Source organism: Echiichthys vipera, assembly GCF_963691815.1.
Source record: "Echiichthys vipera genome assembly, chromosome: 1".
Taxonomy (NCBI): Eukaryota; Metazoa; Chordata; class Actinopteri; order Perciformes; family Trachinidae; genus Echiichthys; species Echiichthys vipera.
The window spans coordinates 6,168,352-6,187,848 of NC_139826.1; the positions used below are offsets into that span (position 1 = coordinate 6,168,352).

Sequence of the window (19,497 nt, forward strand, 5' to 3'; positions counted from 1 at the left end):
TCAGCGCAACCGTCTCAGCGCGTCAAATACCGGCGCGCTCTGAGACGTGGCCACAACTTTCCATGCACTCCCGCTATGTTCTTTTTCGTGTGCTTCTGTGTCGCTCCTCTCATAACAGCCCGCTTCGCGCCTGTTGTTGTTCTTGCAATCGTTCCATTGGTTAAATCACCACCACAATCTCTCTTTCTACTTTGTAAAACAAAAGGTTGACAGAGAAAATCAGCATCGAAAAGAGTAGCATGAAAAGAAAATACTCAAAAAACAAGACCTCAGACCTGTGCTTTTAAGATAAATATACCGAGATATAATACCGTTACCGTCTATGCTTCGAATTATACCGTGTGTAAGCCCTACCACAAACATACACATATTGTGTGGCCATCGTCTCATAATCCGTACATGATTATATGCAGCAGACATCATTAATGTGGAGCTGTGGCATGAGGGTGTGTTTTATTTTTACTAAACAAATCAGGATTGCTGTTAAAGGTGAGCGATCTGGCACATGCTAACGCTCTGAAGGAGCACTGACGGGAGGAAGGGTTAGTTTGGGTGTCGACTTTAAACATCAACAATCACTGACTCCACCTTTAACTACTCACAGCTGTAAGAGCAGGTGTGTCAACGGGAAAACCCAAACCTCAGCAGTATGCCACAGCATACGCCCAACATTGAGTAATGATTTGGGGCTTGACCTAAATTGAGAGAATATCACTGGCCTGCTTTAACATATTGAGCATTAGCATTCACACTTATTCATTCAAAGATGGAGGTTTGGAGGAAAGAGGATTCACAAGAGAAAATAAATGGTTGAAACTGAAGCATCAAGGGTAGAGAAATCCTTCTAGTCAAACTGCTGGATGCTACATAATCAAACCAACAGCATCTTTTCAGTAGACCCTCATAACTACATGGCCTGTACTTGTGTATACTACTGTATAAAACTCAGAAGAAGAAAAAAGGGCCACCTGCTCCTCTGAGAAAGCGTGTAAACAGGCTGCTGAGTTGTGACTGCCACCTGCTGGAATATAGGAGGAGGTCTAACTGGATCATAACATTCTGACAAAGTACATCCATCCAGTCTGTGCAGTAATGATCGAGTGGTAGAGTCACATCATCGGAGTGACATCCATACACCTACCTCACCACGAGTCGGTCACAGCTGTCAATCATGATGTTTTCCCCTGTTTTTATAGCATCAGAGAACTAATTAAAACAGAACTTAAAACAAAAACAAACACTTGAACAAACATAAATGTGATAAAACCATCTACACTGACAGAAACCATCTTTGGGAAAAATGTATTTGAGATGTAGTTTGTGTTTTTAGTTTGGCCAGGGGGCAATCCAGGTGGTTTATATACAGCCTATGGTTCTGACTGTTGCTCAGACCTACACGTTCTTAATATCCATTTTCTCGTGTCACTCTCAGAAAAAAAGATATAAGCAGATTATTTATGAACTCTTATCATGCTATCCTCCCTCAACACTTAAGACAGAGTGCACAGTCAGCGAATCTTTCTTTTCCTGTCTTGTTCCAGCTGTCGGTCCAAACGTCCATCATCAGGAGACGTCTGGGGATCAGAGCTGCTTTCCAAGTCCTCAGCTGCCAGGGAGCCCACCAGGCTGCTGAGTAAGAGACACACATTTTGTTTGAGTTCAAAAAGTTGTGTATTTGGCTGCTTCCTGCGGAGCAGAAGTGTCAGTCCAGTTTACAGTAAACAGGCTCCCGTGGTGGTGGTGGTGGTGGTGTCTGTTTGCGCCTATGTGCCCTGTGATGGACTGGCGTCCTGTCCAGGTTGTATCCCGCCTCTTGCCCAATCTCAGCTGGGATCGGCTCCAGCCCCCTGCAATCCCGATAGGGACAAGCGGTTGAAGATGATGGATGGATGACATTTAGAATATTTATGTTTACATCTTTGTAAAGGTCTATACAACAAACAGAAAAAAATAAAGAGAGTTGTGTTGTTTTCTCTGTCAGGGAGCATGTGCGTGTTGATGTGGTGCTGAAGGTGATGTCCAGGGTCCAGATGAAGAGCTACTACAGAGCCGCCATCACTACGGTCAGAGCAGACACCACACACTGACACACACACACACACACACACACACACACACACACACACACACACACACACACACACACACACACACACACACACACACACACACACACATACACACACTGAAACACGTACACAAAATAGATAGATACTAGCTGGGGAATATATGCTGTATTTCCACTGCATGCTATTGCATGGCTGAATTCACTCTTTTTTGGTTTTCAAACCTGTGGATCTGGTACTTTTTGTCAGTACCAGCTCTTTAATGTCCCAAACGAGCTACGCTGATACCGAAAGGTGGGGTTAAACACTGCAGACCACTTATTGGTCAGAGAGAATTCTGCACAACATCCAGTAAAAAGCCATTAATTTTATATTCCCAAGCTTCCATCGGTAGGAAATTTTTTTTTGTCACTGGACCCAGATTTTTAAAACATGGAAGCTTGCAAAACTACTGCGTAAACTACGTTGTACAATTAAAGAACTGCAGACGTTCCTTTGTCTGGTTGTCATTTGGCAGTGAATGTCACGTTAAAGATGACGTCACGGTGGTTTCATGTGGTGTCGCAACGGCAAGTTGGACAGGATCCTTCCTTCACTGTGGGGGTATCTGCAGTGGACAACAATAGAAGAGTTGAACCATGCAGTGGACATAAGACATTTAGCTGCTGAAGAGAGAATAGATTAGATGCTTGATTTATCCCCTGGGGGAAAATTGGCAAAAATGAGAATGTGCATATATATCAGAATTTTTCCCCAGTGTATTGTAAGCCCGGTGGCCAACCGGGCCTAAGGGTGTTTTCACATATAGTCCTCTTTAAACAAACCAAACTCAGTCCTCTTTAAGTGGATCCAAAAGTAGACCAACAGAAAAGAGACTCACTTCTCGCTTTCACATTGTTACTTCACATGAGAGAGATCTGATGATCTGATGATCTGACGATCTGACTGATCTGAGATCGTTTAGAGGGCTGAAAGGGACCCAGTGTGAAAACACCCTATATGTAGTAGGGCTCTATAGAATGTGTTATACCCCTTTGTATTCTAAAATTCACAATTTCTTCCATGATTCCACAGAAACCACTTAGCACTACCTTAATGCTGCCATCAGTCTGACGATGTCCCGCGCCTACCAACTTTTCTGGGGGAATCCCTGATATATGTGTATACAGTATAGCATAACAATATAGCATAAATCTGACCATACATTAGAACACATTAAGATGCATCCCCTGGTTTTTCCCCTTGACTTGTTTTTTCAGGAGGTGCAGCAGTATGCAGATGCGGGCGACATGGACCGAGAGCAGTTCAGGACGATATTTGATGAATTGGATAAAGATCGCATTACGGAGGTACAGCTGTGCCCACAGGCTCTGCTGCACCCAAGATTCAACATTACATTACTTTTCACTTTGACATCTGTTGCTGTCTCTGACTGTGTGTGTCTGTGTGTGTGTGTGTGTCTGTGTGTGTGTGTGTGTGTGTGTGTGTGTGTGTGTGTGTGTGTGTGTGTGTGTGTGTGTGTGTGTGTGTGTGTGTGTGTGTGTGTGTGTGTGTGTGTGTGTGTGTGTGTGTGTGTGTGTGTGTGTGTGTGTGTGTCTCTCTCTCTCTCTAATTCTAGCACCCTCCCTTGCCCCACTACAACTCTCCAGTCCTGCAGAGATTCCAGGTGGTCTTCAGTCACTACTACCTCACCATACTTGGCAACGTGGTGGCTTTGGCCAATGTCATTAGCATATGTGTAAGTTACACACACACACACACACACACTCATATACTATACTATACTCATACACCCTCACCTGATCAAGCTGTCCACCATACGGCACTATTCCCTATTTGTGTGTTTCAGACCGTCCTGGTGTTGAATTCTGAGAAGTCCACAGCAGAGAGAGACAACTTCATCATGGAGGTGATTGTTTTGTTAGATGACCCCCGACCTCTCCTCTAGCACCAGCATCAGGTCAAAATGATACCTTAGCCAGAAACAGACTGTGAATTGAATCCTGATGTTTTTGGTGACCCATCAGGTCAAACATTTTTTTACCAAAAAAAAAAAATCGAAACCTGATGAAGTGATTGAAGTTAAATTTCCAATATAACTGTGTTCATTTTTGACATGAATATCATGAAGGATTGACACCAATTGTGTTGTCGAATGTTGTAAAAGAAGGGAGTGCTTCTTTCATGACCTCTTCTCTAGATCTTTGTTAAAGGGAAATACTTGCGTAAAATGATCTCAGGGTCTATTTCGGCAAATACAGTGACAGAGACAATTTCACATTAGGAGTCTCTAAAAACAGTAAAATCATCAGTTGGTCATTTGTTTCATCCAATGTGTTTTAGTGGGGTAAAACAAACATTTGCAGCTTTGTTAAACTTGTTCAAATTTACTTCATAAATAAAGTGACTTGACTCTCCCACTGTCCCAACTGTCAGATCATCAACCTGTGCTTCATCCTGTATTACCTGTTTGAAATGTGCGTGAAGATCTTTGCCTTCGGCTGGAAGGGGTACCTGTCCTACAAGAACAACATCTTTGACGGCTTCCTCACCATCCTGCTCCTGGTACCATCCGCTTATTATTCTCATATTTCATATAATACATCTGCAGTGGTAGAAGAACTAGTACTCTGATATTTCACTGAAGTAAATGTTTAAAAATACTCGAGTAAAAGTCCTGAAAATCTTACTCAATTAAGTATCAATTGCTGTAAGTACCAAAAGTAATTTCTCAGAATAATATATATTATAATACTGGATTGGAATTATTGATGCATTAATGTGTTCATCACTTGATTGTGCAGCTGGTAAAGGATCATTTTACTTACTTACTGCTGGGTAGCTTTATCTGTAGTTAATCAATTATATTTCGTATCAATGTATTAATAATCTGAATCTGCCGAGTAACTCTTAACTAATGTCATGGTAACACCGTCTGCATAAACTCAAAATCATAGCAAAGACGCAAACACATTTGCATAACAAGACACATGTTGGCTGTTGGTCGACAAACAATACTCCACATGAGTGATCGTGCTGCTCTGTAACTGCTGGATGTGTAAATAAGCAACTGTCTCCATGGCAACTTAAAAGGAGCCGGTAATTCAACTTGTTTTTGCTGCATCAGTGGCCAAAGAAAGTGTTATTACAGGTTTAATTAATTAAATTGTGTCATGAACATTTGATTTGTAACTATAGTTAGCCATTTTGAATTCCATCCCTGATCTTGTGTGTTTTTTCTCCATCAGGCTCTACAGATCACTATATACATCACCTACAGGCTTCCTAATTCTCACTGGTAGGTTTGTATTTCCTTCCACTCATTTTAAGGTGAATGTTTGTATGTATGTTTATTCTGCAATGATGATTCACATCTAAGTCACATCAATATATCAAAATGGACTCAATTTCTACATTTAGAATAGAATAAAATGCCTTTATTGTCAATGAAATCTGCTGTGCTTCTCCTGAAAATATATCATTGCACATTAATATTTTGCACATTCAGTCATTGACAGTTTAGAAAATATGATTCCAGTTTTAGCCCTGTGGTGTGGAATGTTGGTGAAGGTGGGTCAACAGTGTTTTGTGGAGCTCAGTTCAGTGATGGCTCTGGTGTAGAAGCTGTTTTCAGCCTGGAAGTGGGAGACTTTAATGCCCTGTAGCACCCTTCAGATGGTAATGGAGGTGACTTACATCCTTCAGAATACTGCTGCTTCTGAAGGTATCTTCCAGTGAGGGCAGGAGAAGCACAGTTATGTTGGCTTTATAAGACTGTGGACAGCTCGTCACTCTGTAGAGCACCGGTAGAAGTATCCTTAAGTATCTTAACAGATTGGTAGAGAGGAAGTAAACAAAGCCAAACTGAGTATTCACCTTTGACCTGACTAGGACAGACAGACAAAACAGGGCACATGTACAAAGAAAAATCCATGTGAGAGAAAATATACACCAAAATAATCAGCTTAGAACATAGGCAAATAGCAATAGTCCCTAAAACTACAAATATTAAATGTAAACCTTTCCCTGACACTGGAGCACAGAACATTTCATTTCCCCTATCTCTACAATGAGCATTAGAAACAAACTGCCATTATACATCTTCGGATCAAACATAATTCAGATTTTAAAGTTCCCCTTCACTCAAAATGATGTTTTGGATGCTTCACTGTGCAGAATGATGTCCGCGTAGAGTTTGACACAAAAAGGCTGTTTTCACATGTATCTGCTGAAAGTGGAAAGGTTCTTCGTGCTGATTGAAATCCACTTTAAGGGATGGACCTACGAGCGTGATTTGTGACATCCTGGTATAATTTTCAACTTTTACAAGTGTGATGTAGAAACTCGAACCCACCAATGCGTATACACGGAGAATGGACTTCGCAGTGAAGTAGGAGACATGTTGTGTTCAGCAGGAAAACTTTAGAAATGAACAAAGATTGCATCATAGATTCTAGAATTTTTAATGAGGCGAAAGGAGTAGATGTCTTTTTAAGGATTTTAATGTGGAAATTATACTTTTTACACACATTATTCCTCAAAAGAGAGTATTTGTATAGGTCTAAATGCATGTCTGGAGGGGGGAGATCTTTAAAGATAAATTCAAAGACACACTGTTTAACTATTTAACCAAACTTACGGACATTTAGAGTGTTTTCATATTAGACAGGATGGATTGTCATGGTCACTGACTACAAATTAATCTTACTGGAGAACACCTTTTCAAGTGGACAAAGATTAACTTATGTGCTTGTACAGTATACAGGGTCCACACTAATCAAACAAACTGGACTTTGGGTATCCTGATCTGAGCTGTGATCTCTAATGTGAAAGCCTCCTTATAAAGACATGTCCGGCACTCTGACCTTTAAATGTGCATTTGCCATTTTTTGTTTGTATTCAGGAATGAATACAAACTTTGAGCCTGCTTATGAAAGGCTCAAAATGCTGTTACACATACTATATACTGAAGCTGCAGGACAGCCTCTTTAAGAACTGTTGACATGTCTCTGTGTGTGTGTGTGTGTGTGTGTGTGTGTGTGTGTGTGTGTGTGTGTGTGTGTGTGTGTGTGTGTGTGTGTGTGTGTGTGTGTGTGTGTGTGTGTGTGTGTGTGTGTGTGTGTGTGTGTGTGTGTGTGTGTGTGTGTGTGTGTGTGTGTGTGTGTGTGCGTGCGTGCGTGCGTGCGTGCGTGCGTGCGTGCGTGCGTGTGTGTGTGCGTGTGTGTTACAGGGACCATGGTGTACTGTCTCTGTGGGAGATGGTTCGTTTGATCAACATGTTGATTGTGTTCCGCTTCCTGCGCATCATCCCAAACATCAAGGTACAGCACAGGCAGTGACAAGAACTTCTTTGATAAAAAAACGGTCCGACAACTAGTGGTGGAATATAACTAAGTACATTATATGTACTTTACTGGAGTTCAATTATATGATACTTTTATTTCTAATCCGTCACATTTTGGAAGCAAATATTGTGCCTCTTAGTCCGCTACATTTATTTGACACTTGTAGTAATTAGTGGCTTCTACATAAAAAAGACATATGTATACAATATGATGCAGTCATATCTGTAGTAGACAAAGTATCTAAAATTAAAATGCTCTTACATGTATTTGTCAGTGATAAAAATGAAATATTATTATATTCTACAGTAATATAACACATTATAAATATTCTGCATAATGAGTAGTTTATAATTAAAGTGTGTTGTCCTGGTAATATTTCTGTACTTTTCATTAAGTAACATTTCGAACTCAGGACTTTTACTTGTAAAAAGATATCCTATTCGCACTTATGTGTATGTGAAACAGTATGTGGTATGAGTATTGTAACCGGTGCACAGATTATCATCATCTCTTACTGCACACATCTTCATCTACAGACACTGCAGCCTGATCACAAACACTTAAGTTCCTTTTTACTATTCTTTCATGCATTCATCTTTTATCTTGTTGTTCAGCTCATGGCTTTGGTCGCAAGTACCCTGTTGGACCTGGTGAAAAACCTCCGAGCCTTTGCTGGAATACTGCTGGTGAGTGACGTCAGCATACTTCAATCAACCAGCTGATCTGCACTTAACAATAGGACAAACAATATTAACTTTTCTGTCAATTGAGTCCCATCACAGGCACATTTTTGAAATGTTAATTAATGGCCTCTACCTACTAGTGTATGTGAAGACCATTTTATCAGTGGCCATGTTTTTCTTTTAAATTGGCAGCATGACATCATCGTCTTTGGCTTTTTCAAACTCTGGATACTGTAAAAACAAAACACACATACAGTATGTTTGGTCCTCCTGCTTATAGAAGCCTGCTTACCACAGTTCCAGAATGCAAGTGGAGTAAGCCTAACATGTCTTCTTCACGCACTCGTGCAGGTGGTCTACTATGTGTTTGCTGTGTTTGGGATCTGGCTGTTTGAGGGATCCATTAAACCTCCTCCAGAGATGAGGTATGAGTCATCTGATACACATGATAGAATTAGTTCTCTTTTTACAGCTAAACGGTAAAACTAAAATATGTTTCTGAAAACAAAGAAATGTGTGTGTGTGTGTGTCCCAGAATGTCCAATATCACCATGGAGAACATCACCTCTAATTTCAGCATAGAGTGTGGCACCTATGAGCAGCTGGAATACTGGCCAAATAACTTTGATGACTTTGGTGTGAGTAACAAGAACAGTCACATCTTCATTGTTTCAGTTATTTATGTTTCACTCTCCATTTTAGCAAGACCTTTCACTTATAATGTACAGAGAATGACATTTGATGATGATGAGTTACTGCTGTCAGTGATGGTTTGCACGTAATTTACTGTGTGGGTGTGTGTGTGTCTCTCTCTCTCTCTCTCTCTCTCTCTCTCTATCTCAGGCATCCATCATTTTGCTGTATAATGTCATGGTAGTCAATAACTGGCAGGCCTTCATGGAAGCATACAGCAGACACACCTCTGAGTAAGAAAGACTTAATTCTACATGCACAGCAGCTGATGCTGGGGATGATGTTTATGTGTCATTTTTTCCCAGGTGGTCCAAGATCTACTTTGTGTGTTGGTGGCTCACCTCCTCCGTCATGTGGGTCAACTTGTTTGTGGCGCTCATCTTAGAGGTCAGTTCACTCGGACGGATACATTCATTCATAACACGATGACAGAAAAAGACTTCAGACATAGCTCCAGTCAGCAGTTATAGGCTGTTCTGTCAGTGCACAAGGTACAGTACCAGTCAAAAGTTTGGACATGCCTTCCCATTCAAGTGTGTCAGAAAGCGTGTCCAAACATTTATCTGGTACTGTATATTCAACTGCAAGTAACCATGGAAGCAGTACTACTTCTATATTCAAGGTGTGTACTGTTCCACGGTGTACATAAACTGTACTCACTCCCTGCGCCCTGTTCAGGGAGTGTAAGTTAAGGGGACTTCTCTTTGAACTTCCCGAGCAAAGTGATGAACAGGTGTTCAGTTCTTCGCAAGTTCCCCTTGAACTGAGCATTGTTTTCAATCCACTCTGCAGGGACTTACTAGGCGATCTGACTGTGCCCACAGACTGACTACAGACAAAGTTAAAACTCGAAGGGCACTTAGAGAGCACAGACCCCCGACACAGTTTACATGCGGTTTAAAAACCTGATTATAATCGGGTTAAGGGCTTACTCCGGTTTCTCAAACACCATGTAAACACCGAACCCCAGGTAAAAATGGAGTTCTCATACCCCGGTTAACAGACCTAGAGAACTCCTTCAGTTCCCCGAATATTCATGCATGTAAACGCTTTACCTGGAGTCATATCGGGTTTCTCGTCTGTTCAAGTGCCATTGCTTATAACTCCCCCTTCCCACTCCACGGCGGTGGCTTTTGACCCAGAAATAAAATAAACCAGGAAGCAACAGCGCCAAAAACAATGTGAAAAAATGATAACAAAATAGCATTACCTTTAAACAGAGGGAGGACTTCACCATGGTAGTAACATTACTACCAAGAAAACACGTTTCTGTTGTAATTCTGTCCAAAGGTCGGCCATTTTCCCCCCTCTTGTGATTTTGACAAAGGTGAACTGGAAAAAAAGCCGTATTCAGTCCAGCTGTATGTTGCCGGCGAGCCACCTACTGTGCCGGAGGAAGAGTTACTGCGTCATTTTTCCATTCAGCCCCCCTCTCATGTATACGTGGGGAACTTCAATAATCCAATTATTCCCTTACCCGGGGTCAGACCATTTTTGTGTTACTGATGTGGACATCGGAAAAGGATTGTTGGTTTATGTGAAAATCTAAAATAATGCCAGCCTGATTGTTTTTTTATAGAAACTACATTTGAAACGTTCTTACTGCATAAATGCTCTTGTTTTCTAACAGAACTTCATCTATAAGTGGGACCGTAGTCACAGCTGCTCTGTTACGGATGTGGAGAGGATCAGATATGAAACGTCCGTTCAGCTCATGTTCAGGTAGGTTGGTGTGTTGAAAGTCAGATAACTAAAAAATCTGATGTCATAGCTAACTCTCTGTCCACTCATTCCTCTTTCCTCCATGACCTGTCCCTCTTTCTCTGCAGAGAGCAGATCCAGGAGCCAACTGAAGAGGAGTTACTATGTCAACTACACAAACACCCACACTTACACCTACACTGGGGACACGAACACACACACACAGAGCAACAGCACCTACATGCAGTAACGGGTCAAGTGACTGCTACTAAATGAGTTTATTATGTGGTAGACGCACTGAGAGGTCAATATTAACATTCTACTACTATTGTTTGTATTTATTTACTACTGAAACAAGTAGGCAGCACATGTTCTTATTAACTGTCATAATATTAATGAAACACTGTGAGCTGCAGTTGCAGTTGTGCACAGATGTGAGAAGGCAGAGGCTCTCTGGGGGCACACGTCATGTCATTGGTTGAGTTGAACATGAGTGGGTGGAGCTAAAGAACCAAAAGTTGTGTGCCAATTCCATACTGAAATACTTTACAGTATCTATTTTATGCAATGATTGCACAAGAAATGATTTAAACTGACTACAAAAAGCAGATTTTGAATAAGGAAACTGCACATAGAGAAAGTACGGTATTGTCCCGAATATAAGATGACGTTTTTTTTTCCTGGAAATCCGCCTGAAAAAGTGGGGTTGTTTTATTATCAGGGACTTCTGATATTCGTGACAATACGCTATTTTATTTTGTGTTTGCTAAGTTGTAGCACCAACGTCTATAAGCCCAGTTCCACTAGATGGAAAATAGCTGAGTTCACACATGCGATTTTTTAGGGGTACCTTATATATGAGGAGCTCTTTTCCAAAACGCTATAAATCCATTTTAATGGTTTTCAGGAAAATGACATTTTTTTACCTAGACCCACACATTTGGTTAATATTCAATGTATCTTGTCAAAATGGTTTTATGGCTCAGTCTGAACATGTTGAACGGACGGACAAAACAAAAAACTCTCCCGCTTCAGAGGGCCGCAATGTTGGATCGCATAAAACGCTCACTGAATTCTGATTGGTCGAGAGGACGTATCGCATTTAGGCTAAAAATAGGTTTGGCGCTTGTTTGGAAAGGGACTGCATCTTGCGGACCATTTTAAACAAGGAAACATAGCGATTTGGCATGAAACATTGATGAAGCAGTGAAAAGGTTCTGTAAACAGCAAAGTGGCTTAAACTCATTTTTTTTAAATTTGGCTTTTATCTCGTTTTGGAAAAGAGCTCTTCATATATATTAAGCACCACCACCCCCATAGCTTTAAACAGCAGAATGCTCATTTTACTTGTCACTGCTCATACATAATTACAATTTCCCCTCTCTCAGGATAAAAGTGAGGTGAAAAATGTAGGAAGAAAAGATGTCATTTTGTGTCTTAAAAAGTGTTAACCTGACACAAAATAACAAAGTTGCATGCATTTTATATACCGTCATGAGATCATGTTGAATAATTTGCCACATTCAGGGGAGGGTCAGAGGAGAGTCCAGGCTTAATATACTGAACTGCCCTCATTAGAACCGCCGTTGAGAGCCTCCAGTGCACCTTCTCTCACTTATCACTTAAACCACTAAAAGTTAGGATTATTGTTTGAAATGTGAGGTTTTGCAGTGCAGTTGACTACCGTATAAATCCCAGAAGGATATATTGTCTCATCACAATCTGGTATATGACTTAGCAAAGAATGCATGTATGTATATATGTAGGTAAATGTTCTCCTGATGTAAATTAGAGTCATTTTTACGGTGCTTGTTTACAAAAAATAAGCAGACTTTATCCGTCAGCAGATGCTGTTATCCCAGCAGTAAAAAACATAAAAAAGAAAAGTGGAAACTCAGAAGTAAAGTGGCTTCACCGACTTTTAAAAAAAAACACAGCATGCTCCCAGTGACTTCAGCCCTTTTCACACAGGGAACCTACAAAATGTGTGCAATGTGGAACACATTTGAGTTGACAGCAGTGAGAGAACATTTTAAGTGTTGTGCACATACATGAGGGCAGCAGCCGTCCCCTCCTCTGCTGCTGCCACCTTCCTCAGGGCTCAGCTGCTGAGACTGTGATGGTGTGAAAGTGCAAAGCTGTGTTCACATTAATCGAGGGGAAAACAAGCCTCTTGTTCTGTACAGGATTCTTGGGAAAAGTGGGAGAGTCTGTGAGTGACTAGTTTCTATTTGCACGTTTTAGAATCTATCCTGACCTGTTCTGATAACTTGGATGTGTGTAGTCCAAGGCTCACTGTGGGATCATGCAACCACAGGAATCACAGCAAGGAAATAGTAATAAAAGTATTAGTAAAAATGGTAAGAGTACCCTGAATTATGCACCCCATCACCAGCAGTGAAAGACATCAAACAAACACCTCGGGTCAACATCGGCCAAGTCAAGTCTTTTCCGTGGGACTTTTTTGCTCCACACTTGTGTAACGCAGTCTGAGGGAGTTTCTGGGGAGGATGTTTGTTGAGATTGTTTCTCACTCTGCAAGAAAAACAATCACCAGGAACCAGGAAACAGCTTTAGCTGGGAACACTAACGTTATGAAACACGATCAGCACATACATGTGCCAGGTTTTTATTTCCATTCATGTGACTGCAGCGTGCGTGCGTGCGTACACACACACACACACACACACACACACACACACACACACACACACACACACACACACACACACACACACACACACACACCTGCTTAATGTTAGAAGCAAAAAAAAACAAGCTCCATGGTGGAACTGAATGCAGTGTTTCATACTTAAGTGTTTTTGAACATATCTATATTTTATCGACTGAGAACATGCAGGGTTGTGTATCTTTTAATGTGTTTTATATCCATACCTGGGACACCAATATGTCACATTTCCAGAACATTTAGGGTGTGACAGGGGCATATATTCTGGGACTATGTGTGGTGCTGGTGAGACTGGATGGAGTTTCAAAAGCTCCGTAAATATGAACAGTTTTTGCAGAGTGGTTTCTCTCATAAAGCCAGTGTATTCAGAGCCTTCATACAGTTAGAATGTAGTATTTGTAGAAATTAAATATTTTATTGAAATGCCTATACATTGGATGTATAGGGACGTTGTAATGCACTATTCCGATATTTGAATTAACTTGAGATACAGCTTGTTATTCATTCTTCATTTTGTGACCTGTTATAACCGTGTATAAAAACTTCTCCCAACAGATTTTAAATAAATATTTTGTAAAAATTCAGCCTTAATTTGTGAACACTTAACTTAGGGATATTAACTTTTCAGTTTTAATTGACCAGTTGGCTATTATGTGCGGGCATTCATTCTGTCTGACACATTACACACACCAGTTCACAGTTGGTGCCAATGAACTGCTCTTTCTCTCACCTGGGCCCGTATTCAATCAAACATCTTAAGGTTAAAAGTAAAACCTAACTTCAGGATTTAGGGATCATTCTTAAGAAAAGGGGACGTGTCTGTCCTTACTTTAGAAATCCTACATCTTTGGTCAATGCGCTTTTATTTCACAAAGTGTTTTAGCGCCTAAAAGCAGTTCCTCCTGAGTCACTCACACAGAGCAATCACAAACAATGCTTCAATGGCTGCAATCGGCCTCATAGTTGTCTGAACATTTAAGAAAACTTTAACGCCAATCTGAGTGCCACATTTATTTTGTCATTTGCAGTTCCCCCCAACCCAAATGTTCCTTTAATAACGTTTTTCCTTTTTTGTGATAGAAGTAAAAGTTCTTGAGTCCAATCTCGGATTATGTGACATCTCTCACTATCATTCTGATAATAACAAAGCTTCTTATATGGATACCTGATAATTGTTACAGAGCTGCCAGACATGAGAGAGGACACTCTTAGGGATGGAGTCCCTCTAGTTTGAAAATCAGATATTTGGAGAATATGGGCCCTGGCCTCAAAGATTCTTATCTTTTCTATCGAATGTCTGAAAGTTTGCACATTTGCACGTTCCCCGTGTCTGCGTCAGTTTTCTCCGGTTCTCCAGCTTCCTTCCACTGTTCAAGGACATGCAGGTGTAATTGGTCACTCTAAATAGCCTGTAGGTGTGAATGGTTGTCTATGCGTCATGTTGATTGTAGTGATGCTAGTAGATTGTTCCAAAGAGATGGTCCTCTGTATTTACATGTATACTGGCTAAGAGATGTCCGACAAATTGGGAGATGAAAGTCCTGCAAATGTCTTGTATTGCATGAGTGAATTTCTGTTGACAGCTTTAAAAAAGTGCTGGACAAGTCTTGGGTCGTAGCCTACATAATATATAGTACATACATAAACACACAGGTCTGATATGTTAATATGTTCACATTAGAAAATTATAAAAGTTTTTGATTTCTGAAGAGAGGAGCAGATGAATCACATCCTTAAGCAAAACTAATCACTCACAATTTTCTCTCTACTTAAAATGCCAATTTACGTCATAGTCCTCTTGCACACATATTCAATATGCCGCTTTCATGCTAAATTTTCATCCACTATGTCACCAAGGAATTATGTTGAATGATATTTTAGCCATTCAATTGCGTCACATCACATGGAGGGTGTTGTGTGTATATAGCCATAGCGAGGTCAAAGGTCATGCAGAGCAGCTACCTTGCAGATGGAGCGATATCTACTGACTGAAAGCCACTCAGCATCACTTAAGAATAATGTCAGGGATGCTGACGGGGAAAACACAGAGGATTGGACCCAAATGCAGACACGGAACTCAAGTCAGTTTCAACAGATTTAATGAACTTACATGACCCAAAGGGTGCACAGAAAACAAAGGGAAAACACGGGAAGGACTGGGAAAAACTGGTATCGGGGAACGAGCACAGGAGGGAGACAGGCAACTGGAGCAACAAAACACTGGGAACAGTCACAGGTCGACAGGGAAACGGTTAAACACAAGGAACAATCCAGGTCGACACGGAGACGGGCAACTAGGGCAACAAAACTCTAGGAACAGTCACAGGTCAACAGGGAGACGGGCAACTAGAGCAACAAAACTCTAGGAACAGTCAAAGGTCGACAGGGAGACAGGCAACAAAACACTAGGAACAGTCACAGGTCGACGGGCAACTGGAACAAAACACTAGGAACAGTCACAGGTCGACAGGGAGACGGGCAACTGGAGCAACAAAACATTAGGAACAGTCACAGGTCGACAGGGAAACAGGCAAAAAACACAAGGAACAGTCACAGGGAGACGGGCAACTGGAGCAACAAAACATTAGGAACAGTCACAGGTCGACAGGGAAACGGGCAAAAAACACAAGGAACAGTCACAGGTCGACAGGGAGACGGGCAACTGGAGCAACAAAACACTAGGAACAGTCACAGGTCGACAGGGAAACGGGCAAAAAACACAAGGAACAGTCACAGGTCGACAGGGAGACGGGCAACTGGAGCAACAAAACACCAGGAACAGTCACAGGTCGACAGGGAAACGGGAAAAAACACGAGGAACAGTCACAAATAGGTCCACAGATGAGTGAGAGGAAAAACATCGACACAAGGATGAAGCCAGCCCTGCTACACGTTTACCGCTCCTGCTACTGAGACATCTGGAGTTACTGCAATAGCGATCCGCCCCCAATGAGACTCAGGACCGGCTTAATATACAGGGAGGCAGGTGATTAGTGCCAACAAGAAACACCTGGATCAACCTGCCCGGAAAACAAAGAGGAGAGCACGTACAGGACAACACCGACAGAGGAAGACAAAAACACAGAGACTAAAAAGGGGAGGAGGGCGGCCCTGATGGAATCATGACAAAAAAGTCATTAAGAATCCAAATATTGGGAAAACTACATATGAGTTTAGATCCAAGAATGTATGATTATCTAACAGAGCACTGGTTTCCAAACGATCTGGGAACAAATGTGGAGGGGAGCTAAAGCTGACACAAACAGTGCTTTCATGCTGACTGTACAGTACGGACAGATTTGTGCTAAGGAAGAAAATATGATACTCATTAAGCAAACACGTCAGAGCCAAAGTCAAGTAGATTTAACAAAGTGTGTCATGTTCTTCAGTTTGGTGCCTGTGTGGTAGAGCCTTGTGTGTCTCGATGTCCAAAACCTGGGATCACTTTTTTTTAAAACAGTATGGTGAAATGACAAAAGGAGTATGTTTCCCACTGTACTGAAGTAAGCATGAAAGAAACATTCATTGTTGCCCTTTCAAATACAGTTTCAATCCAAACAATCCCAACCCGAGGTCCGCTTACAAGCTTTTTCCAGAGCCCTCTTGTATCAACCAATTTGATGTATTATAATTTATATAATTACATTTCTTTTTAACCGAACGCTTGGTTTGAACATGTTTCTATACAAGCACCTGTCCTCCATAATGAGGCAAAGGAAGGCTGCAATTCTGGAGAGATTTGGAGAAACTTCTATTGGGCTGCCTGTTGTAATGTATTCAGCCTTTAAATGCTTGAACTCGAGACACAGTGTCATGCTTTAAGACACTTTATCAGGGTGAAGGTTTAAATGCGGCTCTTCTATTTAAAGGGCCCATATTGTGCTCATTCGGGTTCATACTTGTATTTTGGGTTTCTACTAGAACACGTGTGCTTTAATATCATGAGATGTGATATTGCCTAGAATAAATATTTGAGAAGGCTCATCAGCTATGTGACTTTTACACAGTCTTTGGAAGGGCAGACTTATTGTTCATAATTTGACAGAATATCTGCTGTGTCTATACCAACCAGTGTTCTCTAATTTTTTGACAAAATAAAGGTTTTGGTTGAAGTACCTTGGTCAGTTTCCAAAACATGCTAGTACAAAAGCATTTCCTTATTCATAAGACAGTTCTTCACTTACTTCTTTCATTTCTATGTGATTTAATACTTCTGAAAAAGGCTGGAAGCTACAGTCTCCGCTCTGTGACAAAGTCACAAGAGGGACTCTTGCTGTCAGGTCCCCAACGTCAGACTTGAAAAGGGCAAAGAGCTTCTTTTCAGGATGCTGCTCCTGCAGCCTGGACTGACTTGGGTCCAGGGGAGCTGGTCTCTTTAAAGCTTTTTAAAAGTAGATGGAAGGATTTGGAGGAAGTTCTCTCAGGTTGGAGATGCTTTGACTGAGCTCTTTACCCTCTGGGATCGAGGAAACCATGTTTTTGGTTTAATCATGATGTGATTTTAAATAGTTTTTTATGTTTTTATGTCTGAAACTTTGTGTAATGTGCTGCTGCTGTCTTGGTCCAGGACACACGTGTAAAGGAGAGTTTTAATCTCAATGAGGTTTTTTTTCCTGGTTAAATAAATTCTAAATAAATAAAATAAAAATAAAAAACTACTAAAAGAAAAAAAGGACAAGAAAAGATGGAGTAGTGGCCTGGCTGTGTGTGTGTTCATCACCATAGATCATTATACACTTATTTATGTAAACACACACTAAAGTGTAACAAAGTAAAGGCCCAACTCTTCACTGTATAGAACCTCGCTCACGCGCGCACCTGCGTCAGTCATGGAGACAGCACGGTGACGTTTTACCGAGGTGATGTAAAGGCTGCACACCTGTCCAAAGTCTCTTTCACACTTGGACTTGACACGAGTTGACCTGTGAAAATATCGAAATCTTGGCGATCGCCTGGAAACGACAACAAACTGTTGGAAAAGCTCTCAAGCTGCTGGAGAAATGACTTCTACTGGATCCGCTGTGGAGGAGGAGCCGCTGCCCCGACGGTGGAGCGTTTCCTCTGGAGGTAAGCCACCATACTTTATATTATCACGTATTATATTATATTATATTATATTATATTATATTATATTATTATGTCAATCGTTAAAGGGAGTTTCAGGACAATGTGTACGTAAATAACGTGGTAAATAATGATGGTAAATTGTTGAATATAAAGATAAAGAGAGCTTTAGTCGGCCTGATAAAACACATATTTTGGTGTTACTTGATGTTTTTTGCTTATATAATAATAATGATATGGTATGAACGTGAGTGTGGCGGGACAGCTGAGGAACGTGTCAACAATTGTATAGTGATTTGAAAACACTCTTATTTTGGTTTGAGGGCATCACTTTTTACAAATATGTCGTCCAAAAATGAGGAAAAAGATGGCGAACGGGCCATATTTCAAATAATGCCCCAAAAGAAGTTTGTGTCGTGCGCCATGGAGACGATGGAACTGTGAGCCGCCTGCGTCACTGCGTCAGGACGCGCAGGTGTAAACCAAGCAGGGCGCGTTCCTGTGTGTGGACACTTGTTCCACATGTTTTCCTCATGGATCCTCCTCAGAAAGCACCAACAGATTCTGCTCTGAGCCTGAATGAAGGGGAGGAAGTGAACTCCAGTGTGTGACACTTATTGGGCTCCTCATTCATCACTCACAGCGTGTTTCACATGTACCAGAGAGAATTATTCATGTCTGCTGCCAGAACATTGATCAATGCTTTGCTACTTCATGGTGTATTTCATTAGGAAGAGCAGAGATGAAATGCAGGTCCAGTCCACTGTCTCACATGTGTGTGTAGTTATTTGGAAGAAGCCCTGTTGTTAACTGCGTGTGATCTAGTGATGAAGGCACCTGCGTTATGTAGTTGTGCATGTCTTTGCACACCAAACTTCCAGTGTTTTTCATCTCAGTGTTGTTCACAAACTATGGGGACTGTTGGAGGCAGCATCCTGTTAAAACTCACTGAATTATACCATTTAGATATCATTATATCTTATTCAACGAGGCACACTGCTGGAGGTTGCTTTACTAAATTAAAATCAAAAGATCTCATCACTTCAACGTTCACTGATAAACAGAGCAATGGCATAATGGAATTCACGCCCAAATCCTGTTCCACAGCAGAATAAGATGTTTGATCACAGTACTTTGTGATTTAAGTCTGTTGATGTAGTACAAGAGCTCAAGAATCATCTTTGGGAGGATGGTCGTGGTGTTGGGTGGGTCCAAGAACACAGGACTTTGACCCGGGGGAACGCTGTCTGTGTCCT

General features: G+C 41.2%; 1 protein-coding gene across 2 annotated transcripts in view; it reads left to right on the plus strand.

The window, feature by feature from the left end:
* tpcn2 (two pore segment channel 2) overlaps positions 1-13,724 on the plus strand; it is a 34,081-nt gene extending 20,357 nt beyond the window's left edge. Inside the window, exons 11-25 of one of the 2 annotated variants that reach the window (XM_083916846.1) lie at positions 1,542-1,633; positions 1,982-2,063; positions 3,326-3,415; positions 3,685-3,804; positions 3,916-3,975; positions 4,503-4,631; positions 5,315-5,364; positions 7,297-7,387; positions 8,026-8,097; positions 8,446-8,519; positions 8,630-8,732; positions 8,938-9,020; positions 9,093-9,174; positions 10,418-10,509; positions 10,617-13,724. In XM_083916846.1, the coding sequence (XP_083772972.1) occupies positions 1,542-1,633; positions 1,982-2,063; positions 3,326-3,415; positions 3,685-3,804; positions 3,916-3,975; positions 4,503-4,631; positions 5,315-5,364; positions 7,297-7,387; positions 8,026-8,097; positions 8,446-8,519; positions 8,630-8,732; positions 8,938-9,020; positions 9,093-9,174; positions 10,418-10,509; positions 10,617-10,764 (1,368 nt within the window). In that variant the 3' untranslated portion in view covers positions 10,765-13,724. The remainder of the gene's footprint in view (positions 1-1,541; positions 1,634-1,981; positions 2,064-3,325; positions 3,416-3,684; positions 3,805-3,915; positions 3,976-4,502; positions 4,632-5,314; positions 5,365-7,296; positions 7,388-8,025; positions 8,098-8,445; positions 8,520-8,629; positions 8,733-8,937; positions 9,021-9,092; positions 9,175-10,417; positions 10,510-10,616) is intronic. The other variant, XM_083916847.1, reaches the window with a different exon arrangement.
* The last annotated feature ends 5,773 nt before the right edge of the window (positions 13,725-19,497 follow it).